Source organism: Parambassis ranga, chromosome 3, assembly GCF_900634625.1.
Source record: "Parambassis ranga chromosome 3, fParRan2.1, whole genome shotgun sequence".
Lineage (NCBI taxonomy): Eukaryota > Metazoa > Chordata > Actinopteri > Ambassidae > Parambassis > Parambassis ranga.
This window is the reverse complement of record NC_041024.1, coordinates 9203532-9230964: the sequence shown is the minus strand read 5'-3', so window position 1 is coordinate 9230964 and position 27433 is coordinate 9203532. Positions and strand designations below refer to the sequence as shown.

Below are 27433 nucleotides of genomic sequence, written 5' to 3'. Positions count from 1 at the left end.
TTTTTATTTCTTTGTAGCCCTGTCGAAAATAAACTCCATTATTTTAACAGAGGGCATAGTGGCACATAGGCTACATGAATAAATTAACAAATAATATTTACTGTCACATGAAATGTGAGCTTCAAGAACTAAATTAAATTACTACATAATTACTAAATTATTACAAGATGCAGAGAGCAGTGTTTATCACATCTCTGGTGCTTTTTTTGTATTTTTAATATTGCCTTATTTTCAGCATAATACCACTTAAATTCAAGTTGTGTAAAGGTTTAAGTGACACCAACGGTCTCTTCTGTGCATCTACACTGGGTGGTGCTATAATACTGTTGTGTGGCTGCTGCAGTTGTGTGTCTTTGATACTGACAGGATTCATTCATAGAACAGTTTAGCAGTCCTGCAGCTGCAATTTAAAATAATAGACTGGAGTCTACAATGTTAAGTACTAATCCCCTTTAGGAGTTGCAGTTTGCATGCAAAACATCCGGTGAGTAGGTGCATGTACCGACCACAAGCAGAAAATGTACAGATTGTTTCAATGGATACATTCTGCCTAATGAAATCAAACTCTTTAAAACCATCTAAACTGTCTAAATTATGAGGCAAACACCAACAAGGATGTTTACTAAGTGTCAGGATGGTTCACATTTGTTTGATGCAGATTTATCACATGTGCATCTGCATCAAACATCTGTAATTTGCTGGTTTAGCCTACACTTCTGTCACAGGTCAACTTTGCTTAGTGAAACATACACTGATTGTGTTTCTATTGACATCAGATTATGACTCATACAGACAGAATATTGTTGTATTTTTTTCATATTTATAATCACAAATAAATCTGGTCCTGTGACGTAGATCTGCTGTGCTGAATTCAATACATTCTCATTTGATTCATGCTTTTCTCACAGAGCTTTTATTTGTCTTATCCATAATACCAGGATTAACTTCGCACATGTCAATCGCCATCTGTCCATCTCGGGATTGTATCTCTCTGTCTGTCTCTCACATATAAACCCAGACATATATATATATTCACTGTATGTAATGCTGCGTCCCTCTGCTATGAAAAACCCACGGTGGGGATGCACAGTTGTACCTTGTACACAGTTATTTTAGGTGTGACGATGACCTTAAACCGTGCTATGATGGTTGTGCGTAATAAGCCAACAGTGAGCATCCTTTCATTAATCTGCTTATAATCAGCATCTGCCTTCCCCTTCTCTTTCTGTCAATACCTCTGCAGTGCATCATAAACAAACATAATAATAATGCACCCTCTTGAATAAATGTTACTCACTGTGACACTTATATGACATATTTTAATATGTTTGTTTGATTTTTTTTTCCTCTCTGGTTTATACTATTAGCAGGAAAACACACATGCAGTTACACACACACTTGTGGTTTACCACAGGGCGTTGCCACTTTAGCTGAACTGAAATAAATGCACGTCATAAATATCTTTAAATCTCTATGTGTCCATGCTATGCCATGCATGCAGCTACAAAACTGTATTCTCCACTTTACAGTTTTGCATAGACATATCACACTGCTTTGGTTGGTATGTCCCGATAGTGGCAACCATTGACTCTTGCACTGTGGTCTTATATTATGGGGATTTGACTGGTCTATATACGCAACATAGTAAAAAGAGAGTTGTCAATGCTGCTTTAAATGAAAGAAGATCAGTAATTGCTAACCCTTTGTGCTACTAGCCACATTATCATGCAGCTGACAGGATGTGGCAAACATAAATGACCCACATTTTATTACCGTCTGCTAATATGTCAGCCAGTGTTTAACATAAACTTGTCGTGTGGGCGATGCCATGGATATTATCTATGAAAATAGCCACAGAAATGATAGTCAAATGCACGCAAACTGTGTTATTACTGCAACTGCGTCACTGATGTGCACCCTCAGGCACAATGTGCACATTAAGTCGGTGGTGGAAAAAGAGCTTCTGTAGTCCAATGCAAGTAAAAAATGTAATGCTTTTGAAGTTTCAGTTATACATTTCAGATTTTATTGTAATTCATTCATAACCCTGCAGCTGCAGCTGATGAAAGCGTGGATAACAGTAATATAGTTTATTCTATAATAATGCATCAAAGGGATAATCCTGCAATTCCCACATTCACACAGACACATGGAAATAAGGACACAGAGTAAAAATACTTAATGTGATGAAAAATAGCCCTTTGAATGTGATGCTTTTATAAATAATATGATTAGTTTGCTACGCTTCCATATTGTTGTGACAGCTGCATCTGGCTATTGTATACATTGTGTTTGAGGTAGAGGTACTTTAGTTCCTGGGCTAAGGGCAGAGCTCCTCCAAAAGGTCACAAGATAAGTGTAAATGATTTTGAGAGAATTATTAAAGTAATTTGAGAGAAGAAAAGGGAGAAAAGAAGTCAGTTTTTGGAATTCTTTGCTGTATTTTCTGAAACGGTATGAAAGGTTTAGACAGGAAAGGTCTCTTTAATGGAACAGCATCAACAATTCATTCATAACAAGAAACTCTCAAGTGGTCACAAGGCAAATAATTGAGGGAAAAACTAGATTAAATCACAATTTAAAACCTTAAGATTGTACTTTAATGGAACATTTCAGTAATGTAGTTACACCACTGATCAAATAATGTTACAGTCATCAGGATTCAGTTTGCTGAGGTGCATGTCAGGTTGTTTTTAGGTGAGTATGTGTATAAATTCTCCTTCTTTACAAGTGTCTAACACACTAACACTGGTGAGATGTGTAGCCTAATTAGATTTAGAGCTGTTCTAAAGGAGTCACAGCTAATCCAACACATTGGCTGGCAGCAGATGACCTCTGCAGGCTCGCTGTTCCTGGTAGAGAGGCTGCCCGATTGTTCTTTAGCTCCACTTCTCTCTGCTGGGTTTGGTTCTGTAGAGCGTTCCAGAGACCAGAGCTGGGCTATTTTGAGAAAGGTGGTTAGTGATCTCAGAGGCGTGGCCCAACAGGCTCAAGTGCAGGGCTGATGACGATTCTCCTCTTACCTGAATGGATCTTAAAATCCTTTCTAGATATCCCTCCCTCTGTGCAGACAGCACCTTTGTCCATTCTTCCATCTGTTAGATTTGGCAATGGGAAAACAGGGACCGCTGTGCTCTGTCCAGGCTGTCGCTGTCCCCAGAGCATTTATATCATATCTGTGGCACTCAGGTGCTAAAACATTTCACCATTCAAGAAATTCTAACCAACACAATGTGTGTGAGTAATGTAGTGTTAGTCTTTGCGGACTTATAAATAAATATCACCTGACTCAGGCCGAATTTGCATTTACAGTTATTGCATGATATAATATAATGGTGCATTCAGTTCATGCCCTGAAAGCCAAAAGCTGATGTGTATGGACTTGTCCCTGTGTAAATATGTTTATGTCACAGATTCAAAACATATTTGTGTCCTGAGTTTACCCTCCAGAACAAACAACATAAAGCCTTTTTGTTTTTTAATGTGGAAAACAATCATGTGAGAGATCCGGTAAAATCAATCAGAGAGAGAGAGAGAGAGAGAGGAGGGTGGGGTGGGTGGGGGGACAAATAAAATACTCATGAACAGAAGTAGCTTTGCCAGGATTTTATTGTTTTAAATCATTCAGTCTCATGAGCTGGATATTCAGAGAGCAACCATTCTAGTGTCTGTAACAAAAGTATGAGGGGGGATTAATGCCAACGAGGAGCAGAAAGAGGAGGGGCAGTGCCAGTGCTGCTTTTTGTTGTTGTTTCTGAGTTTCATTGGTGGTTCACCACTGATTCTGGCAGGAGATGGTACTTTTCTTGGCATGTGGAGTTTTTAGTGAGTGATTAGCTGCTCACGCATTATTAAATTGCTCTTACGCCTGTAGGTTTGACATCCTGATGACAACACAGTTTTTGCATTGGCTGTAATTATCAACAAAAAAGACATGTTTTATTTCTATAGTATAGTTTCCAGTTAGAAATGCCTGTCAGAGCTTTTCAGAAACCCAGATCATGACACCTGAGCAAGCAGTTGAGGTAACAGTGGCGAGAAAAAACCCCTTTTAAAGGTAGGGTAGGAGATTTCATTCTGATGCACTTTTTGTTAAATTAGTGTAACTTCTCTTTACAATCCGATAGCAACCAATTAGTTCGGCAGTTTCACTTTAAAACGAATATTAATCATCTGTGGAAGCTATAAAACCTTAAAAACATCAGCCAATCCTCCGGGTGGACCCTGTGAAGAGTATTGTCTGGTTGTCACTCTCTTCCTGCTCTGCGCGCACCAGAGAGGTACGTGCATGATGGCCAAAGTCACAGACCGCAGCTCGTCTTCAGGCAATGTGCGTCCATGTGATTGGGAGGCGTGGCTTCGAGGTGAGCTCCGACAGAAAGGGGCGTGTATTTACTTTCGAAATCTGGCTGACTCTCACTGTTTTCAAAATCTCCTACCCTACCTTTAACGGGAAAAAACCTTGAGCAGGACCTGGCTCATATCGGAGGACCCGCTTGCAGATGGGCGTCCTTATTACAGAAAACAAACAAACACTACTACTTACTCCTCGAGAGGTGATGTAGGTTATGTAAAACTTTATGTAAAAATCACATATTCTGGAAAGCTAGTTTCCACAATACGTAGAGAAGATTGAAGCAAGGCGTCTGGACTTGTAGAGTTTTCTTGAAGACTTTTCGCTGCTCATCCAAGCAGCTTCATCAGTTCTAACTGTTTGGTGGGGAAACATGGTTTATATGTGGTTACAGACCTCAGTGGGTGAGTCTGGGTAAAACTTAAATAAACAATAGCACTAAATGTTATGTTATGTGCAAACTTCCTGGGAATGGATGGAATCACTGCATTGTATGTGGTAGAAAGATGATGTCTGAGGCCACCACCTCTGTTAAGGGAAGGTTTTTCCAGCTTAACGTAGATGGCTTCCTTGACTCCTCTTTCATACCACCTTTCCTCCCTGTCTAAAATGTGAACATTGTTGTCCTCAAAGGAGTGTCCTTTGTCTTTGAGGTGGAGGTGAACAGCTGAGTCTTGTCCTGAGGAGGTGGCTCTCCTGTGCTGAGCCATTCTTCTGTGGAGTGGTTGTTTAGTTTCTCCAATGTACAGATCAGAGCATTCCTCACTGCACTGGACTGCATATATCACATTGCTGTGTTTCTCCCTGGGAATCTTGTCCTTCGGGTGAACCAGTCTCTGTCTCAGTGTTGTCATAGGTTTGAAATGGACCGGGATGTCATGGTTGTTGAAGATCCTGCGGAGTTTCTCCGATACTCCTGATACATATGGAATGGAGATGTTCTTTCTCCGCCGGTTGTTGTCCTTCTTCTTTTTGTTGGGGGGTCTTGTTTTTGTGGCTTTGATGAGTGCCAAACAGTTAGAACTGATGAAGCTGCTTGGATGAGCAGTGAAACGTCTTCAAGAAAACTCTACAAGTCCAGACGCCTTGCTTCAATCTTCTCTACGTATGATGACCTGGATGACTGAGAATCTGCATCAACAGTTTCCACAATACTGTACTGTTAAATAAACCATTTTCTTTGATGCCTAAATTGTGCCCATAAATATTTCTTCTTCCTCCTCTTTTTCTTCTTCTTCTTTTACTTGTTGTTGTTTGGTCTGAGCTACAGTCAATACATTCTGTTGTAGTTTCTCGACAGTGCAGTCCTCTGTGACACCACTTCCTCTGCGCTGGCACTCTTCATCCTCCGTACACATGTGTGGGCGGTGTCCTGATGAGCCACTCCTCCCGCTGTCCTCCTCCTCCTCCGCCGCCGCTGCTGCTGCTGCTGCTGCGGGACTGAAGCTGAATCCGCTCGCTTGATCTAAACCAGCCAGCAGCAGCAGTGGTCGGACCCGAGTAATGACCGCCGTCTGGAGAGCATAGATGTGCAAAACCCCGGGAATATCCGTGCGCTGGAGAGGCCAGAACCGACCAGCGGGGAGGACTGTTTTTAATTTAGTCGTGTAAAAGGGGAAAGAGCCACGGAGAGAGCATGGCGGTGGAAGAAGAAGGTCTCCGGGTTTTCCAGAGCGTTAAAATAAAAATAGGTAAGAAGAAAAATCCCTACCAGACTGAGCGCCTCAATGGATGGCTCCATGTTAACGGGCAGAGCGGTGAGGGACCCTGTGTTGTTCCGCCTGTTATTGTGATTCAAATCACACGCGTCCCCCTTTTAGCACACAAATTGTAAAACTTGTAATATTAAACCGAGGAGGGGGGAAAAAAATCCAGAGATTTAGAGCCTTGTTGGAGGATGTGGGAAATCTGGCAGCTGGCACAGATCATGTGTGCTCAGAGGGCTACATGAGCAGCAGACTGTGCAACATAAAGAGCTCCCACAGCTGCAAGTATCCAGATGTACATTTCACATTAAACAAACATGTATTACACCTGAACTGCAGCCAGCCATTCCTGTTACAGCACCCATCTTCTTCTTCTTCTCTGTTTGCACTCTCTCCCTTTATGCATGACTGTCTAGCTATTGATTGTTAGCCCAGATTTCTATATTTAGATGTGTAGCTGGTCTCCAGTGAGTACCCCTGGTTTGTAAGAGGCATGTGGTGCATGCATATCTTGTGAATGGAGCCTTGAGGATGAGGTGAGTTGCAGTGGAGGCTTCAGTGGAGAAGATGTTTTAGTTGAATTAATTATCTCAGTCATGCCATTAAAAGTTGATCATTAAAAAAATACTCACTTTACAGTTACACTGATTTTTTACAGTGTACATGGTTTTAATTATTAATCAAACTTTTTTTGATGAATGTTTATTGCCAGTGTGTAAAATGTCAGAATCTCTGATAGTCTGTGTTACCTATAAAGTCAGACGTTTTACATTTAAAGTCATAGTATACTAACTAAGCTGCCCTTTTTACTAATTGTCCTGAATGGCGAAAGGCGGCTGACACCTTTCGTGTCCGACCTGTTTGCTGTTGGTGTTTATATTTTCACCTTTTTATTATCCAACCATTCAGAGCAGACACTCATTTCCTCTGCATGCTCCAGCCTTTATCTCGGGTCAGCATGGGACATTCGGAATCGTCTCGTTTCCTTTTCACTGACATCTGGCACCCAGTTCTGTTTTGACTCCAAATATGAGGCAGACTGGATGAGAAGTACAAAAAAAATTGACAACAAACACACATACAAACAGTGAGGCTTGTTACTGTTGCTGCTGACACTAACACTCTTTGGTCTTCCTCTTTTCAGACAAAGTTAGGCTGCGTGTGTTTTTTTTACTGTAAGCTCTTTACCTGCTGTTAAAATTAGCTCTGGAAAACAAAGCAGGAGAGAAAGAACCATCGAATAGTGCAGCTCCAGTGAGATAACATGCATAGAGACTCTAGGGCGAGTCGTAATATTTAAGTCACAAAGGCCTCATTAGTTTGCTGCACTTTCTGAATGAATGTTCAGTCAGCCAGCAGTGTGAGTTCCTGTGAATGAAAACTGAGTGACCACAGGACCTCCGTCCGCTCCTAGAAATGAACCCACTGATGAATCATGGCAGCAAAACGCAGCAGTGGACAACTCAGATTCCTTATTTACAGTACAGACCAGCTTCAAAATGCACAGTATATATTTATTTACTGTTATATATTATTATCTTAATACTAAACCATTAACATGAAATTCTGTTTTGTATAGCAGTTAAGCAGCAATGCCAAGTAAACCATGTCTGTTTTTGCCTCTTAAGTATGAATATTTTTATTTACATTATCTTGTTTCATAGTATCTATATTATTATGTTTGTCAGGGTTTCCTAATATGTACGGTAAAAATAAATTAGAATACAGTTCCACGTTCAGTGATAATGCAGTTGTAGTTATTGATACAGTTCAATAAATGTAGTTAAATTAGAAGCAGAAGTCTTAAATAGGAAGTACTGAAAGGCCAAAAAACCCATTAACCTTTTCATTGGGAAAGGGTACATTCACTCCTCAGTCAAGTGACTTTGCAGAAGTTACGCCCTTATGTTGCTTTGTGCACACTGTGACCCTAGCTTGCATTTGTATATATTTCCTGGTGGAACGCTCATGACATCAGACAGTATGCATTATTTTCATTTCAAGTAACTTGTGCGGGTAAACGTCATTGTGTTACCTAGAACAACTTAAAATAACCACTCATCAATATGTCAACGCTGCTAAAGTTCATGAAGAACTGTTCATGTTGTCGTCACTTCCAAGCCCAGACTTTTGATCTTCCTCAGACCTTCCGTAATGATGACGGTGGAGTTTACACAGTGTTGTTACCTAGCAGCAGAAGTCATACTCGCTGTCAGTCTGATCCCCACGGTGTTCTGCTCCCAGTACGCTTGCATCACATTGTTTTCATCAAAGTCTTGTCCTTTGGCATGAAACTGCGGTTGGCTGATGACTCAGAGCTGAAAATCTGCCACATATTCAAGACAGAGAAAAAAAAAGAGAAAGACTTTTTAATGTAGTGCTCCGCCAGGTGATGACTCCTCTCAGTTTCCTGGAGGAACATGTGAATGTCGGAAACTAAACGGGGCTACTGGGCCTGAGTCCGCACTGTCTGGGGAACACAGGAAACAGGAAACTACCCCCCAATTCACTTCCTGATTGGCTGGAATAGACTACAAAAGAATTGTGTTTTTTCCTGCATGGCAACAAGCTAATACAAAGCAGATGTAGTGCGATGCAGAGCGAGGGACAGAGGTGGTGTCTCACATTCAGGAGCAGGCTGTGCTTCATCTGTCAGTGACTGTGTCTCTGTCAGCGCTCAGCGAGACGGGAATTCACAGTGGCACAGCTGGAGCTGAGACTTTGCACTAATTAACAACAACATATGTGCGTTCGGCTGCTCTGTTGCTGCTAAAAACATCATTTGACAAACTTACAAAATGTACAGAATTATTACCCTGCAAATTACCTTGCATGCCATACATAAAGTACATCTTAAACCACAATGATCGCCTGTCAATCATTACAAAAATATGACCAATAAACACAATGAAAAAAAGGAAATTATTCTAGCAACAAGGTAATCAACTAGGGCTGTGTATTGGCAAGAATCTGGCAATACGATACATATCACGATACACATGTCACGATACAATACGATATATCCCGGTATATATTGCGATATTATGTATATATATATATATTTTTAAGAGTATGGAAAGCTTGTTTGGAAAGCCTCATCTGAATACTAGTAATGCAGCTTTCACAAGAACAAAATGTTTAATTACAATTATTTTAATTATATATTATATATATATAATTATATATTTAATTATATTTTATATTGCAGGCAACTGGATCTCACATTCAAGTTGTTTTTATGCTGAAAGACACAGTGTGCACCACAAAAGTAAGATGTTGAAATTAATGTTTGCTCATAAAGAATTAATAAAAAATCGATTTGGTCACAACTTAAATCGATACCAGTATCTCCAAATAAAATATCGCGACATATCACAGAATTGATTTTTTTCTTACACCCCTATAATAAACTATGTCTATTAGATGAAATCATGGTTTTTTGAGCAGTGTTGCTGACATCACTGGGTCTATTTGATGAAATTACGGTACATTATTTTGATAATGATATTAGATTAGACTCTTATGATATGCCTTTATAGAAATAAACAAATCATTTAAAACAAATACTGACCAATAAGAAATGATACCCTAACATGGAGGCTCAAGTTTAACTGTGTTTAGACTGTGTGTTGGGAAAAAGTGTATTAAATGTAAACATCATAAGAAGAAACCAGGACAGAGTGCATACATTGACGCATCATGACGCAGACATGCCCCTATGTACACTGTAACTCACCTGCATGTCGGTACATTGCTGCATGCATTGTGGTGGGTGGAGGATAATGCTGATGTGAGCAGTGAGACTGAACCCAAACAGAAAATCTGAGGGCTGTGAAACCAGCTGTGGGGTAACTGCAGAGTTATTTCTGGAAGTGTCCCTAAGCGTGTTATCTCTTTCACTTTAAGTATTCGATGCAATTTTAGTAATGGATGCTTATAGTTATACTTGTAGATAAATGAAAGAGGAAACTGCATGTTTATGGGTTATGAGGTGTAATTTCTGGTTGAGATTACATCTCAGATATCTGCAAAACTGTGAAAATTAGTTGAGTGTTTGAATACTTTCGAAGTTTCAGTCTGTGCCTCATGCTGGGTGTTGTGGCCAAGGATACGTCTATCAGGCTGGCATCACTTCTCCTCTTGAGCTGTTCGACATAGAACAGCGTTTACGGGCTGTATAGTGTTGGCGCAGCACCATGTTGTTACTCTTTAATGGCGTTGTAACAATAGTGAGTGGATGTAGTGAAAGTAGTGGAAGAAACATTAGATTGCATCTTTTGTAGTGGAGCTTAAACTGTTGGAGGTCCAGGAAACAGGAGGGGGCGGCTGATTTCAGGCAAGTCAGGCTATATGACTCAAGCCTGGAAGGGAAATGTGGTTTTAGAGTGACAGGGGGCCCTGCTGTCCTTCCCTTACAGCTGACTAACAATGATTCCCAAACTTCCTCCTGTCCAGACTGAAGTGGATTGACAGGGCGTGGAGTGATGCGTCATCCGTGTGGAGGACTTGTCCTAGAAGAAGGCGAGCTCTCTGAGAAGCAGTTTGCAGTAAACATGCATGTTGACTGTTTAGACGCAGACCGGGTCATGTTAGGCTGGTGGTGGTGGTGGTGCAGGAGCTCCTCCTGGTCTAAGTAACATGTCCTCCATGAGAACACAGTACCAGGAACAGTTGGGGGAAGTATTGCCGTAGGCCCAGCATGCAGGGTCGGCAAGGATAAATAAAGGGTTAGAGAGCTCACCTAGAGTGCCGCTCCTTCAGCGTGTCCTTCAGATGCCCCAACTGGAACGACCTCCACCTGCTAACAAAAAAGCTTGAACACATTCACCACACTGTAAAACAGTGAGAGAGGGAGAGAGGGTGTTGAGTGTTGAGTGTTGAAGGCAGTAACCACATTGTTTAGTACAGCAAGTGGCTACACTCCCACACACACACACACACACACACACACACACACACACATATTAAATCAGGTTTTGCAACAGTGTTTCCCTCTTCTGGCAACAGCAGCAATGTCAACTTGCCACATGCAGGGACTCACTCTCCTTTTCCTGTTGCCAGGCCTGTGTCTGAGTGCATGTAGCAGGGCACAACACCTTTAATGGTTTTTTTCTAGAAGTCGAAAAACAAACACAGTGTATTCTGAGAATCATGTCAATGGATAAAAAAGCCTGGAGGCTTGTGTGTGAAAGTTAAACTGTGTCCTGACCGGCATGTACAGGGCGTCTGAAGCTGTGAAACCCGCTCTCTCCACCATGACACCACACCACCAGTTTGAAAGATCGCAATCACATCCTGAATGAACCAATCTGATGGGCACTTGTTTCAAAGCTCAATATATACAGTATAACTGCGTGTTTATGGTGTTTGTGCTTTACTCAAGTTTTCCATTGAGACTAACAGATCTGTGTGAACATTAGCTCTGAGCTTCAATGGACACAGAGTAAGTTTGATCAGTAACTGAATGCTTGGTTATCAAACAGACGTTGCTGTGCAGCATGGCAAGTCTTTAACCACAGACTGCTTGTTTTTTCCACGCTGCTCCTCCACATGCTGCTCCAACAACTGTTTTAGACATGTGGAAACTTCAGGTCAGAAGTTTCAGCTGGGTTCATTTATCTTAGTGGAGTATTGGGCACATTTAAATATGTTAAATATGTCAGGATGTAAGGTTAATGAAACATAAAAACAAGCTGACTGTTATAATTATATAAATCATGATGGTATCTTTATGCAACATAACATTGCTACATTGAGTGTGTCTTAAACCACATTAAAGGCACATCTCTGCACAGAGTGGATCATGCTGCACCAGTGAAAAGTACTCACTATTGGGTGGGGTGGAAGTTAAGCATAGGGTCTGGGTTTTTAGCGGTTAACACGTTTTCAGTGATTGTGGTTTTGCATGAGCTAGAGCTATGTGGTGGTGCTGCTTATTTTTGACGTCAGCCATGTCATGTTTGTTCTCTGGGCTGCTTTCTTTTTATGCACCAATGCAAACGTTACTCTGATATAAACATTGTTATCTGTTTGCATATTTTCTTTTGTAAGGAGCGTCCTTATTCTCACAGTTTTGCACCAGCTTACTCATAATCAACAATGTGGTTGTATAAATGTTAATAAGTGTCAATAGAACCCTTTTAGTAACTTTAGGCCTTTTATTTGAATGAGGGTTTGATGGGTGTTAAGCAGGATTTATGTGTGAGTACATGAGGGTTAACTTACATGTGATGTACATTTGGTCATGAGAGGATGTACACCACTCTCTCTGTGACGGCCCACAAACCCACAAAGACTGATCCACATGTATTGAACACCTCTTCCAAACTGACTAGACTGTATAATAAAAACTACTATGCATCCATGGTTTCCACAGCTGTCCACATCTGCAAGGGAATATAATCCTTAAGACTGAAAGACGTGGGTGTCTGCAGGCGGGCTGGGTCAAATGTAATGCTGTTGCATTATGGGAAGTGTTGGTTCTACTTTGGACTGTATATAGCAGGCACAGTTTGTATGTGTCATTGTCTGGAGCACTGATTTTATCTATTGTTTTAGTCTGTCTCACACATGAGTGTCACTATGAGTCCTGACTGTGTTGTTATCCATATGTTGTTAAAGCCACTGCTTCACAGAGACACACATTTGTGTGTGTGTGTGTGTGGGGGGGGGGGGCATAATGTTCTGTATGTTTAGTCATTTTCAGAAAGACAGTAATGCCTTACATTTCAGTTTCAGTTCTTGTTTTGCATCTCAAAACATCAAAGGAACCTATCAGTGGGATCATAAGTTTCGCTCCTTCTTTTCTTTCTCACGGGGTGTCTCTCTTTCTCCGTCTTTTACACTCACACATTCTCAGAGGTAGCTGTTCGCTGCTTTTAAACTTCGTCTTGGATCCAGTTGAAATTCCTTTCTCCTCATCTCATTTCCTGTTGTAGCTTTCTCCAAAGCTAACCGCTCTCCAGTTTTCTATCTGGCTAACTTCTCTCTCTCTCTCTCTCTCTGTCTCTGTCGCTCTGTGTGTGTCTCTGTCTCTCTCTCTCTGCTGTCTTCCTCCTCCTCCTCCTCTCTCGCCCTTAGTTGAGCACAGTGCTTGTATTTTTCTCAGTCACAAACCCACCCACCCCCTTTCTTTTCTTGAAGCCTGTGTTTCCCAGGCCTGCCAGTTGAGTGCATGGCGGCTGAAAGCATTCACGCCTGTGTATCCTTGAATGTGTTCATGTCAGAGAAGATTAGAATAATGGGTCTGTAACTGTACACACAAGCATGGCTGACTTTAACTAGTCAACAGAGGGGGAAGAGGAACAAATCTACACATTCACTGTGTCCATTACGTAGCTTCAATCACTTGTATTTCCTCATTTTTTCTGTTCTCGCTTTCCTTTCTTCATTCTCCTCTGCGGGGATGGGAGTCTTCGCGCTCCTCTTTGCCCTCATTGGGGTGTTCTCGTCATCGTTATTTCTCTGCAGCTCTTCTAAAATCCCCCATGTTTTGCATGCACACACCGACACACGTGCCAAGTGTGTGCCTTTTACTCTTTTGGCTGAGATACTAGGGCAAGCTATTCTCCGAGGGCAGCTGCAGCGATGCTTGATGAAAAAAAATCTGCTGTAGTTGTTGTTATTTTGTTTTGAATCAGGAAGAAAGTAAACACATCCCTCTGGAGAACGTGTAAGAAAAAAAAGCAGCAAGAGGAAATCAGGTTGCATTTATTTTGAAAATGAAAGCAGCAGCTATGTAATGCAAATCAGAGGCTGCTGACCAAAAATAAAAGCATACTGGAAGGATTGTCTTAAATAGCAGGTTACTGGAGGGGTTTATTGTTTCTTTGGTAACCACCCAACTCCTCAAACACTGAAACTGATGCAGACCATCCTCAAACTGTTCAGAAATGCAGTCTATGTGTTGCATTCAGGTTCTCAAATGCAATGTTTACCCATTACACCAGCAGTGCTGCTTCTCATTGACACTTTAATGACTTACTCAGATGCTTTTAACAGACAAACAGGTCTGGAGGTTACGAGGAAAGAAACACAACTCCCAGTCTGTTCAAACTGATGTGCATTTTTTGGCTTGCTAGCGTTAGCCACGGGTTTATTCAGGTGTCAGCTTACACATTTGGACAGTGTATGTGACTCACACACACAGCTGTGTGTGTGTGTGTCTGTGTGTGTGTGTCATCGTGTCGAAGCTTATTGAGCGAGTTTTCCCCCAAAACTTTTGGGCTGCCTTCTAAAGCGTAGCCTTGTAGTCTGTTTCCATGTTTGTCCAAAGGCATGTTTGACTCAACTGTGTGAAGCATCTAAAAACATACAAAACTGAGAGTGGAATATGCAGCTTTGCAGATAAAAAGCTACATAATGTGACAGCTTATGTTGAGGCTTCTCCTTCTGCAAATGATCGCACATCAATTGAAAAATGTGTATCAGAAGCAAGTTTCCAGTTGATTTTCATGCTGTATTAAGATCAGCTGAAACCTGGAAAGTGCAGAAAAATGCACTCATCTGTCTTAGAGGGTTCATACAGAAGTTGAAAAAACATACTGTTTAGAATAAAACCTCTTGAACTGTCTCAGGAATGTGTATGGAACGTATGTAGATGCCTTTAGTATGAGCGTCATATATATAAACTGTCCTTTTTTGTAGATGCTGTCTGCTCTCCGGTAGCTCCGGTTGTGTTTTCGCATTGTAAGTTGAGTCATTAAACACACACAGAGCTGAGAAAGCTGTAGTAATCCCATGATGTTTTGGTTACCAGTATGAGCTGGATGGTGCGATCCAATCAGGAGACCTCACAGTTCATGAACAAGTGCGGGAGTTAAAACAGAGATTGGAGGGAATTCAGGATGAAGTGGAGATTACAGAGATGAAGATAAAATAAATTTTGGAGAATAAATGAGAGAGAAGCGGTGGAGAAGAGGAGGCAGGAGGGGAGATCTAATAACAGTAGGAAGTAAATGGGATAAAGACAGACATAAGACAGGGTTACGTCATTTTGCACGTAGACACAGGCAGAGCTGCAATCTGCAACAACAAGCCGAAGCGGTGGAGTGTGGATCAGGTGTCTTTTAAATTTGTGAATGAATGTTGTTATTGTGAAGTGTTGTGTAATGATTCATGCAGTGGATGAATCAGCCTCCAGAGAAGCAGTCATAACACTGTGTTGTATTACAGACCCCACAGAGAGCCATTCAGCCTTTACATTTGTCCTCTGTGCAGCATCACATACTTCCTGTTAGCGTTTTTCTCTCTGAATGCAGACTGAAATGCATTTTATCAAAGCTCTACAACGACAGCACAGTGTAAACAGGCTCAAACTTGATTTTCTGACGTGATTATTTTATCAACAAATCATGTTAAATAACCAAAATACAGTTTAAATATTGACATTTCAATGCAGTCTGGGTGCAAAGAACCAATGTGTAAATAAATTACAGGTTCATTTCATGGTGAGCTTCATGACTCACCTCTCAGTAATACAATACATTGTCATGTGTGCAACACATTGGCTCATGCTACTAGCAAACAGCTCTTTAGAAATCTTTATGTAACACAGTGCGGTGTGATATGATATGAGGTGATACAAGGCTACACAAATCAATCATACACGACAAGGCCATGCCAATGAAATGATACAATGCGGTATGATACAATACCAGAGGATGTGATTAAATAAAAGAAGGAACAAAAGTACACAATATGAGACAGTATGATGCCATTTGTCAACACAATGCAATCTGATTTGATGCAATATAATGTAATGCAACATAATAAAACTTGTTTGGAACTGTGATGCAACATGATGCAATATATTGTTGGCAAAAATGAGAAAATTGTATAAAATTGAACATATACTGTAACTGTCACAAGAAAAATAAAGTTTTTTCATCTTTATTTTGAGGTGAGAGAAAGTTGTCATGCTGCCTTAAGGTGCAGATGTACTGACAGGGGGAAAAATGACTTCCTTAATGTGTAGGTAGTTTTCTGTTTTGCTGTTTTACAGCCGGTTATCCAGTGTCAAATGTCAGCTCCCTTCCCTTCCCCCTCCTTCAGGGTCAGCTGCAGGATCACAAACACAGAAGATTTTTGTTGCTTAGCATATGTGAACTGTTTCCTGGTGATGCAACAGAAACACAGTGTCATGCGATCATTTTTCAATACCTCTAAAAAAATCTCTAAAATAGAATAACTCATTTTTTAGGGTACAAAAAATCTAGGAAAATTTCCCTTTGTAAACAGTGGGGGGCAACAGTGGCGCAAGACTTGGGCAAGACACTTCACCCTAGCCTGTGGCGCGCCTTGCTAGTCATTGTATGACACTGCTTGTGCAGCAGCCGTAACGAATTTCCCTCTGGGATTAATACAGTATCTAAAATAAAAAAAAATAAAAAAAAATAAAAATCTATCAACGTTATGTATGTAAGTCACTCATTTAATTCCAGAAATAACAGTGTGAGTGTGCAGACGTGCTAGCAGTGTCAGATTCCCTTGCAGATAATGGATTGTTATTGGAACAAACGCTGACAATGTTGGTTACACATGTGTAACTGTAGACCACGCAGTCCTGCAGGTCCCCAGGGTGAAGAGAAACACAATGATGAACAGAGAACTTGCCTGCATGGCTTTATAAAGGAGAATATATTGGTCTTGTGGGACCTTTGCAGTGTTTGTGTGTCTCAGTGGGTGGTTGGACCACATTCTTGTGAAAGGGAGTGCTATCTATTTTCGATGAACAGATTCAGCCTCAGCGGAGTTCAGGAAGTGTTCCACGCAAATTCTTTCATTCATACATCTGACAGCAGTCATGTTGTGATGTGTGTGTGTGTCTATCCACGGAGACAACAGTTTGTCCAGTGTAAAAGTAGCCACCCCTGTCAGAGTAATCTCATTATATGAGCTGTTGGATTTGGTGATGTAATGACGACAGTGTGTGTTATAGCCCTGCTCCCCCCTAAACACTGAAGATAAACCAGGTGTAGCGTTACATAATGCTTATTTTTTTCCACTGTGTGTGCTTTCTGCGTTCTTAAATAAGTATTCATATACAGCTGGTGTAAAGATTTTTTTTGCTACAGCAGCATTCCTGAATAAAATCCACTCACCCTCTCTCCCTTTTCTTTCTCCTGCAGGAGAAGCAAAAAACATCCCTCCGTACCCAGGGCCAAACAAGATGAGGGACTGTTACTGCACTGTCAACCTGGACCAAGAAGAGGTCTTCAGGACTAAGATTGTGGAGAAGTCACTTTGGTATGTTTAGGATTGTTGTCACTTTTACACTGGACAATAAAAATGTAATGAAATCCTCAAAAATGTATGCAAAGACTGAAATGAAATCCATGTATAGGAGGAAAAGGATTCATAATGGATTTGGACACAACCTCAATCCAACAACAAGCTGTGTGTCTCCGGCTGTGTTGCGCAGATGAAGTTTGCGTTCTCACCTTCAGCTTTACCGGAAAATTTCAGGGCTAATAAAGAAAACAACTTCAGTCACTCAGAACTATGTACCATCGCCCACCACCTTGTTTTAATCTCGTGGTGTGACCCTCGCCTGTCTTCACATGCGATTCGTCACACATGGAGTGCTCCGTGGCTGAAAGAGTGCATTAAAGTGAGGAAAGCTGTGCAGGAAAGTGCAGCTAATTGCTGAAAAAGTGCTGAATGATGATTGTTTCACCATAGAAAAATCACAGCATTACCGAAATATGGCTTAATACAAGGTTATGTTTATTTATGTGATATTCGTAAGCCTCTGCCGAACCATAAATCCGCCTGTGTGTCTTTATGTCTGCTAAAGTCATAATTAGTAGCAGCAGCCCTGAGGGCCCAGCTCACGAGTTTCTAATTCCTGCAATTTCTATGGTTGTCATTTAGGTGAGGCAGCATGTGAGAGTGGACGTACCTTCTAGTTGCCAGTGGTCACAATCGGTCCTCTTGTTGTTAACAGGCTGTAGAGTTATGGTCCACATGATTCATATAGATGCCTGAAGAGATAATCTGAAGTTATTAATTGACAAAAAAATGTAAAAAAAATTGTAGAATTAGGAAGAGGAAAGACTTGTAGTTGTGATGTTTACATGAAGGTGAAGGTAGCCTGACATGCCCTGTCAGAGAGCGCAGGAATGGGTTACAGATTAACCAATAAATCCATCCATCAGTCATGTGGTTATCTCACTGTAACATTGTTAAGTCTGTAGTCGATATTTTAGACACATCATTTCACCATTGTAGTTTGACATAAGAATACAGATGTTGATTTACATGTAGCTTGTCAACAGCTAATGTCATAGCCCATTGGTTTTATTGCTGCCTGCTTTTAATAGCAGCACTCATTAAGTAATACAGAAGAACTCTTAACAGCCTGTTTTGCAATAGAAATATAGAAATGCACAGGAAGGCCATGGGTGCTTTATGTCATAATTACGACATCTGTAAGTCACCATAATAAGAATGTAATTATAGAATTTGCTATTTAAATTGCGATGTTTTGTTTTTGTGTTTTGTATTTAGATAATAAATGTGTCCACACTGTAGCTTAATTGTATTTGTTTGATTCCTCTTCAGTCCGTTCTATGGGGAGGACTTCTACTGCGAGATCCCACGTAGCTTCAGACACCTCTCCTTCTACATCTTTGACAGGGACGTCTTCAGGAGGGACTCCAGCATCGGTGAGTGAAGTTGTTATTAGATCTCATGAAAATGTGATTTCTTACGTTTCAAATATGTATATGGTCACAGATGTACATTTGTCAAATATTATATTAATTGATCAAACCTGAGGATCATAATGGCACACACACACACACACATTCAGCATTCACCCTCTGATTTGGCTAAAACTAGTGATCGGCTCTAGATATTTACCTTTTGACCAGCTCTGATTGGCTGCTAGTTTCTTTCTCCATGGCAACATGTGGAGTCAGTGATGTTACATAGTGGAATAAAATCTCCAGCCAGCTAGCCTTCAGAGGTTTAGCTGTCCCATCTTTCAGAGGCCACTGCCGGTAACTCAACATCTTTGTTGCTCTGGATCACCAAATTAGTAACCGTTTAATAACTGTTCAAGATGTGAACAGTTGGAAATGAACAATGGTTGAAGTGTTTCTAGTAAAATCCGTGTGAAGGGTGTGTGTCTGTTTGCACAGGCAGATGTTTCTGTTGCTGTTTTTGGGTGTGCCTAATGGTGGGGGTCGAACGTGTTTTATCACCAACCACAAACTGAAAATGTTTTGCATCTCTGCGCTTCCCCTGGTTTGTTTATGTGAGTGTTTGTAGGTGTGGTGAGCAAAAACGACTGGTTTCAGGTTTGAATTGGCAAAGGTTGTTTCCAGGCCACTGAAATAAGCACCAGGTGCCTATATGTGCATCAGAACGTGTGGATTCACAGTACATGTGAGCGTGTGTGTGTGTGTGTGTGGGTGCCTGTCCGGTGTTTGCAGTTCCTCACATCTGAACTTGTAGGCTTTTTAGGAAGTATAAAGTGAGTTGTGTTTTTGTGCTTATTCGTCTTTGTGTTAATGTGTGCGTAGGCAAGGTGGCAGTGAAGAAAGAGGACCTGCAGAAATATCACGGGAAAGACACCTGGTTCCAGCTACAACCTGTCAGCGCTGACTCAGAGGTGCAGGTCAGTACAGAGAGAACATACAAACACACACTGTCTGAGGACAAAGCACTCTCCTCACCTTTTCTTTATCTAGAATCCTGACTTGTTTAGTTTCATACAAGGCTGAATACAGTTTGGTATTGACTGAAAACGTGTCCGGCATTTAAATCTTCACATTGTCTTCAAACTGAGACTCTTTGTACAGTGTGTTTTGTTGAGCTAATGACTGAACAAAGATGCTTCAACAGAAAGGATGACACATTTCCTTCCTCCATAAGTGGGTGGGTGGGTGGGGGGGTGGTGTTTTGATATTGGGAGGGTAAATTCCAATAAATAAAAAATTAAATTAAACCGTTTATTGTGCATTCATATCAAAACAATTGTTAACAAGCTGTCTACACTCACCTTTGGCATTGAAGTGTGATGTGTGTGTGCGTCTGTATGTTAACGTTGGAATCAGGGCAGAACCCAAACAAACACAGCGTGTGTGCACCTGAAACATCCGAGCCTGCAGGGTCAAAGTCATCTGAATCTCTTTGTCTGCGTTACTATCATTACAGTTTAGTGTGCGATCATCTGATCAAAGAGCGATCACACAGCCAATATTTAACATTTGTCACGAAGGGATGAGTGATTGACATGTTTTGGCTGCAGGCTGTAGGTTTGATTTGTGGTCGCTGGATCATTTCCACCTTAATATTGAAAGAATTTTTAGATGGCACCCGGTTTACAGTAGCTTTGTAAGCACTGACGCTGGAAAATAAATTTAGTTGGATCATGGATCTGACACGTGTTTGTGCAGGTTTAAAGTGGATAAAAATCTGCACAATTCATGGAAACATTTGACAGTAATTCTGTTTTCCCTTTCTGACAGCTGTTTCATCCGCCGTGCAGCTCGCGGACAATCTAAGCAACTGCCGACAAAAATGATAATTTGTTAGGTTTTTGATCCAGTGAGTTCCGTTTTTAATCTCTGAAATCTTCTAGTAATCGATGTGGAGTGAATTTTTGGCGCTTATCCCATAAGGTCATTTTACATACATGTGCAGTGCTTTTTACCATTTGCTATTCAGCAGTCTGGCTCACCCACCCACACACAGAATGAGAGACACAGTGAACAGTAACATCTGCAGACAGATGGGTGTGTGTAGCCCTGAAGCAGGGATCTGAAACAGAGACACATTTATCCAAGGAGCCGGGGAGAGGAAGGATGTGTGAGAGTAAGAGAGCAGTGAGAGAGAGAAAGGCGAAGAAGATGGATCAAATGAAGTAGGAAGATAGAGTGTCTCTCTTGTCTTTTCAATAGAGGACACATTGTTTGGCCTGTGTGCACATGTGTGTGTGTGTGTTTTGTTGCCTTGGCTTGAATTGGCCAGAGAGAGCAATGCCTGTGAGTTTGCATACTGATGCTGTTAATTAATGGAGCTTTTCTAGACAGCTGCACCACTACACTGTCATTATGTCATTAATCCAGTCACTTCAGAGGAAAAATAACTTCAGCAGGACACTTTATACTGTTGGTGCAGGAATGCCACTTGTTTAGGTTTGTGTATATTTTGTTTTGTACACAGATTAGTCAAAGAATTATTACATTTGCTGTCGGCGGATCAGTCTGATTTCTCATCACCAGGAATCATTGTTTTAGTTTTCGTTTGTCTCTTCATGTGATAAAATGTAATAATCTGCCCATTTACTAGAAATGGTATCACTTCAGATGATGCATTTATTCCATTCCATCCATCCACTCACTGCACATTGATGCTTTAGAAGTGGATACACGTGGGCAGTTCCTTTCCAGGAACACATAAAAAAGTTTTAGACTTGTGTAGTTGTCCACCAATGATGATAGAACAGAGAAGCAGAGTTGCCTCTTCACTGGTGTGGATTAAAGATACAGCAGTTACAGCAGAAATGGTCTTGATCACATGTCAGCTCCTCTTCAAATAGGAGAAAATAGTACGAACTGTACTTTGTTATGTAAATGTGTGTGTCTGTGTTTGTATGCATCTGTAGGGAAAAGTTCATCTGGAACTGCGTCTGAGTGAAGTTATCACTGACAGCGGAGTCATCAACCACAAACTGGCTACACGGTGAGGCTACAAACACACACATTGTCTGCTTGGCACACACTCTGACACAAAGGTAAAATGGAGATGACTGCCAAAACAATGGATTCAGCACAGCAACCTGTCAGCTCTGCATAATGCATTAACAAACATGTAGATGGAGAAGCAGATAAAGACATTTCACTTTACATTCATCGCTGCTTGTGTGCCTTTCTTCTTTCTACCTTCATAGTCACGTCTTTACATTCTTGGCACATAACTGCAGCTAATTGTAGGTCAGCTGGAAACAATTAGTCATCGTGCATGTGCACAAAACAAACAAAAAACTTGAGGATGGAAGATTAGATCAACATCTAGGCACTAGATGGTAGTGTGAGGTCGTGTCACCTGATTCCTGTACTGTACGTCATGCTTAGAAGGTACCCTTGGTATCATAAGCCTCACGCTTGCTTCTGTTGAGAATGCTTTATTCCATTTCCATAGTGCATAGCTTGTTGCCCAGCAACAGCATTTGACTGGCAGCAACAAGCTGGAGGTGTGTGCGTTCTGTTTACAATCATCTCCTTTTTAATGTGTGAACCAAAACATTGTGGGTGTCATGAATTCATAACCCAATGGGTGATGCTGGGGATCAATGATACGCTCATGGATGGATTATTTTATGAATAAGTGTGTTTGTGTGTAGCTTTCCAGCTTCTCTAACATGCAGCAGTGAAGTCTGCTGATGAGCCAGCATGGCTTCGTTCCCAGAGCACATTGTGGGTAAGGAGATTAGAGCGGAGAGCAGGAGGTCATCTAGTCAGATTTCTCTAGAAAGACACGTGCGTGAGAGTCCATTCAGCTTTACGGACCATACAGGCCCATCATTCAAAAGTTTTCTGCAGACTCGGCCTCAAGCTATTTCTACACTGGATAGCAAACATCCATTAACATCCGGCTTTATCTGCATTTATTCCCAGCACAGATGACTCTGCAGCAGCCACGCGTGTTTATCAGCTCTCTAGCAGTGATGTAAACATGGCACCGGGACAGAAAATCATAGCTACATGTAATGAGGGTTTGTTTGCTGTTGGCCAAAAAACTCAGCACACATCCAGTTTTTTTTTGCATAAAGGGCATTTCACAGCCTCGGAGCCTTTATTTTTAATTATAAGGAGCCAGTGCTGAGTATTTCTGTTTGATGCTGCCTTCAGCATATCTTGAAGTTCACAGACTCACACAAATCCATCCTGCCAGGCATCAAGCTTCATGCTGGCGGCCATTAATGTGTTTTGGGTGTGTTGAGAGGTTGTTTGCCGTGTATCTTCTGTCTCATGGGTTGATGTTAACTTGTGATAGGCGATGTTAGACAGAAGATTCTTGAATTGACAGAATTTAAAGTATACGGGAAAGCTCTGTCTAGTTCACTGCAAATTCCTATTGAGAATGTCTAAACTACGGAAGTTTTCAGTACCAAGTAAAATATTGAACCTTCTACTGAAAAATGCTGACTAACAAAAGTTGCAGCTTATTGTGCAAAACCACAAATAACAAGAAGCATCCTCAGATGTACAGTAAGTCTGTTTTTCCATTTAACATTAATGTCACTGACTCATAATCACTTCCACTTTGTATTAGAGGCTCTTTTGGGGAGGTGGTACAAAGACTATGATGTAATTCATTTCCTTTTGATTTGAATGGAATTGTTTTCGACACCAGACGTGGGCGCAGAATAGAAGCACATTAACCTAATATGAGTACTGTCGACTAAAACAAATACGCCTCACCACCACTGACTGGCATGTCAGAGCTCACAACACTGATGAGAGAGAGTGAGAGAGAGAGAGAGGGAGAGAGAGAGGGCTGGATTGTAGGCCAAGCAGGGGTTATATAAACAAGCTTACTGGACAGGAAGTGCTCTGGCATTAGTGATGCTTAACTCAGCCTACTCCTTATTCCTTATTAGGGATGTGTGTGTGTGTGTGTGTGTCCGTCCATTCAGTTGTGGGCAGCGTTGTAATTTGCTGTGTAATTCTTCATGTGGTGCATCACTGTGACACACAGGAAGTGAGTCGTCCCACTGGCTGTCCTGTTTTGGTGCTAATCCCCTTACAGCATGATGTCATAGGGCCACAGGACAGCGATGTAGGGATTGGATGTCAATTCTCAGTGGACACTCTTTCACAATAGCCATTTGATTAAGTGATAATAGAGTGTAAAGGGCCTGTAAGAGTCCCCCTGGGAGTACTTTCAAATGGTTGTTGTGATTTTTAACCTGTGTTTATGAAATGTTAATCTATCTCCATCCAGTTTACGTAAGATAATAAAGATATTGTTAAATAACAACAATATAATTTACTGATTTGGATGAATTCACACGGGTCAAACCGTATTGTTTTACAGGTGTTCAAGCTTGCTTTTATGTATTAACCTGATTTTTATGTGCGTCCTTACAGAGTGCTGGAGTGCCAAGGCCTCCCAATTGTAAACGGGCAGTGCGATCCATACGCTGCTGTCTCCTTACTAGGTCCTTCAAGGTGAGATTCCTACATGTTGAATGTGTTTTTTTTCCAGTCGCTGTTCAAGGCTGATGACACGTGTCTGCTCTCCATCCCTCAGGTCAGAAGCAAAGAAGACGAAAGTGAGGAGGAAAACCAACAACCCTCAGTTTGAAGAGGTTTTCTATTTTGAGGTATTTTAACATCAACTTAAATAGTATAGATGTTTTATTACTACTTATTATTATTACCTCAATTTGCCTTTATTTAATGAATGTTAAGATTTAAAGATTTCCATTGAAGCCCTATTATTCCATAAATAGAATGTTGAAACACACAAAGATCACACAAAAAATCTAAATAAATTATTTATATCATTCATTAATTATCCATAAATCCGCCTATATTAATTATTCATCCCCTTCATCCTATTGTTTTGTGTGAACCATTGATTTTCCAAAATTATATATTAAAAATATTTTTAAGGTTTCAAAATTAGGTTTGTAATCTTTTTTTAATAACAATAATAAAGATACACAAATTATCTATAATCCATTAATGTGCGTGTTATCTATATAAAATATAGATTTTCCTATTTTTATCTCCAGATTGTTTCCTTTTCAACACTTTTTTTCTGGACAGTTCTGGAGTTTAATCATTGTCCTACTGTAGGCTCCAGTACACACGCTGTGGTATCACACCAGTTTAGCAGCACAGTGGAGTTATCCATTAATCACAAAGATTTCCCCCTGCTAGCTCACTAGGTTGAACTCTGAACAGGTTTATATTAGAAATTAGGTTTTTATTTTCTTTAAAATAGTCATAATAAAATGGAAAAAAGCATGTGGATATAATCACGTTTAATCAAGTTTTATTCATGTTCACAGTTAAACACAAAATGTATCCATGTGATGAAAGCTGAATACCTCATCATAAATGTGTGCTTTTCTCTGTGTCTTTAAAAAGGAATCATTATTTACACTGATTTATATTCATGAAATTATATTTAGCTATTTTTCACACTCCGCTTTCACACCCTCCCTTTCTCACTGCCCTTGTTAACCCTCGCTGGCAGCAGCCTCCATAGTCTCCACCCTGTGGCCTCCTCGCTGCAGCACCAGCAGACAACAGGACAAGACTTTGATTGATTCAGACAAACTAAACAATCTGGCCCATTGATTTCTAACTGACAAGACCATCTCATTTTTTCCGAACATCCATACGAACACAACTGTGCATGCATGCTCTGTCAGTGCTCTCCGCCTGCAGGGGATCTCACATAATAAGCAGCACGTCATGTCATATTTCATGTGATTAGTTGTTCTTGGTGTTATAAATTATATTTTGGTGACTATTCTCAAAGATCCTGTTTTAACCCCCTCCAAAACTAAAATACTCAGTAACGCTGCAACTGTCTCCAATTCTAGGTGACACGGCCTCTGAGCTACACAAAGCGGCAGTTTGATGTTGAAGAAGAGGATGTTGACAAACTGGCACTGAGGTGAGTCCGTTGCTGCCGGGCCCGAACAGAAGGTGATTTTGCTTGTGTCGTGTTTGAAAGGCACCATTATGCTCTGTGTTTAGGGTGGATCTGTGGAACGCCAGCAACCTCAAGTTTGGGGATGAGTTTCTGGGAGGTGTGCGTGTTCCTCTGCGGGTTCTGGGTCAGGCTGGAGTCCACGACGCATGGTGAGAAGAACATTACTAATGCATCTGGTTCGTTTTTATGGGTTTTTCCACTCTGTTCTGTATCTGTGCTGCAGCTGGAGCTGTTTGGTTTTTGGCTGGTGACATTTTCAATATATATGTTGTCATCCAGGTCTTAGCAAAGCAAGTACCAACATTTAGAATTTAAATAAATTGTCAGTGTAAAACAAAACAATAAGTGAAAAGATGACAAACAGAACTGCAGAAATGGCACTTTTTAGGCTGCTGGGTCTATTCCTGGATACGTTGTCAGTGTTGTGCAACATTTAACACTATGATATTTTTCTTCAGGTACTTTCTGCTGCCCAGGGAAAATGGAGGGAAGTCGGTGAAGGTAGAAGAGCTCGGCTCTCTGCGTCTGAACATCGTTTACACCGAGGACCATGTTTTCCCCTCTGAACACTACACCCCCCTCAGAGACCTGCTGCTGCACTCTGCTAATGTAGAGGTAAATGTAGGTGAACATGTTTCTGTTCTCCCGAAATATTTTTTTTTTTTTACCATCCAGCAGCATCCTCTGATCCTCTGAGCTTTTTTTCCTGTTCTTTCCATGCAGCCTGTGTCAGCGTCCACAGCTCATATCCTCGGGGAGGTGTGTCGAGAGAAGCAGGAAGCCGCCATTCCCCTTGTGCGACTTTTTCTTCATTACGGCAAAATAGTGCCTTTCATCAGCGCTATTGCTCATGCTGAAGTCAACCGCACACAGTGAGTGTTTAACAGACAATTGGTTTATATGCTGCATGCCACTGTGGTGTCATTTACTCTGAATGTGGTCGATTTATATTGGCAGACATTTTTAGAAACAAGCTGTAGTTTGAAATTGTGTTCCTAAACCAACTCTGCCTGCTTTCAGGGATCCAAACACCATTTTCCGGGGGAACTCTTTGACTTCTAAGTGCATTGATGAGACCATGAAGCTGGCAGGAATGCACTATCTGCAAGTCACGCTTAAACCAATCATAGATGAGGTATGGCATTCCTATTCTCACATTGTTTGTCTTTCTCAGAAATTCCAGACGCATTTATCTCTGGATTTAATTCAGTTAATACATTATTCTCCAAGGATATTTTGGAAAATGAATTGTAATACTTCTAAATCTTCATAGATCTGCACAGAACACAAACCCTGTGAAATCGACCCAGTCAAGCTCAAAGAGTCTGAGAACCTGGAGACAAACAGGGTAAGAGAAGACATTATGTGTGTGTGTGTTTACATGTAGTGGCAGCCTGTGTATGTGTGACACCTCTGACCTTCCTCCTCTTCTCAGGAGAACCTTCGTCACTATGTAGACCGTATCTTCAATGTTATCACAACCTCTGGCGTTCGCTGTCCCACCGTCATGTGTGATATCTTCTTCTCTCTGAGAGAGTCCGCTGCCACTCGTTTCCAAGGTAACTCACCTTCTGAGTGACTCACAGTACAAGAGATGGAAGAACGGGGAGAATAAGGAACAGGAAATAAAGGACAATAAAGAACAGGATGTGAAAGATGTCCAAGGGCGCTTTCTTCTGTTTGCTCA

General features: G+C 41.0%; 1 protein-coding gene across 2 annotated transcripts in view; it reads left to right on the top strand.

Moving 5' to 3' along the window:
* Nucleotides 1-5769: 5769 nt before the first annotated feature.
* rasa3 (RAS p21 protein activator 3) overlaps nt 5770-27433 on the top strand; it is a 29176-nt gene continuing 7512 nt past the window's right edge. The window contains exons 1-14 of one of the 2 annotated variants that reach the window (XM_028401845.1): nt 5770-6045; nt 17190-17307; nt 18625-18728; nt 19590-19684; nt 21677-21753; nt 24165-24245; nt 24328-24400; nt 25634-25707; nt 25791-25895; nt 26205-26361; nt 26470-26618; nt 26767-26881; nt 27020-27094; nt 27182-27305. In XM_028401845.1, coding sequence (XP_028257646.1) covers nt 5991-6045; nt 17190-17307; nt 18625-18728; nt 19590-19684; nt 21677-21753; nt 24165-24245; nt 24328-24400; nt 25634-25707; nt 25791-25895; nt 26205-26361; nt 26470-26618; nt 26767-26881; nt 27020-27094; nt 27182-27305 — 1402 coding nt within the window. In that variant the 5' untranslated portion in view covers nt 5770-5990. Of the gene's footprint in view, nt 6046-17189; nt 17308-18624; nt 18729-19589; nt 19685-21676; nt 21754-24164; nt 24246-24327; nt 24401-25633; nt 25708-25790; nt 25896-26204; nt 26368-26469; nt 26619-26766; nt 26882-27019; nt 27095-27181; nt 27306-27433 lie in introns of both variants that reach the window. The other variant, XM_028401844.1, reaches the window with a different exon arrangement.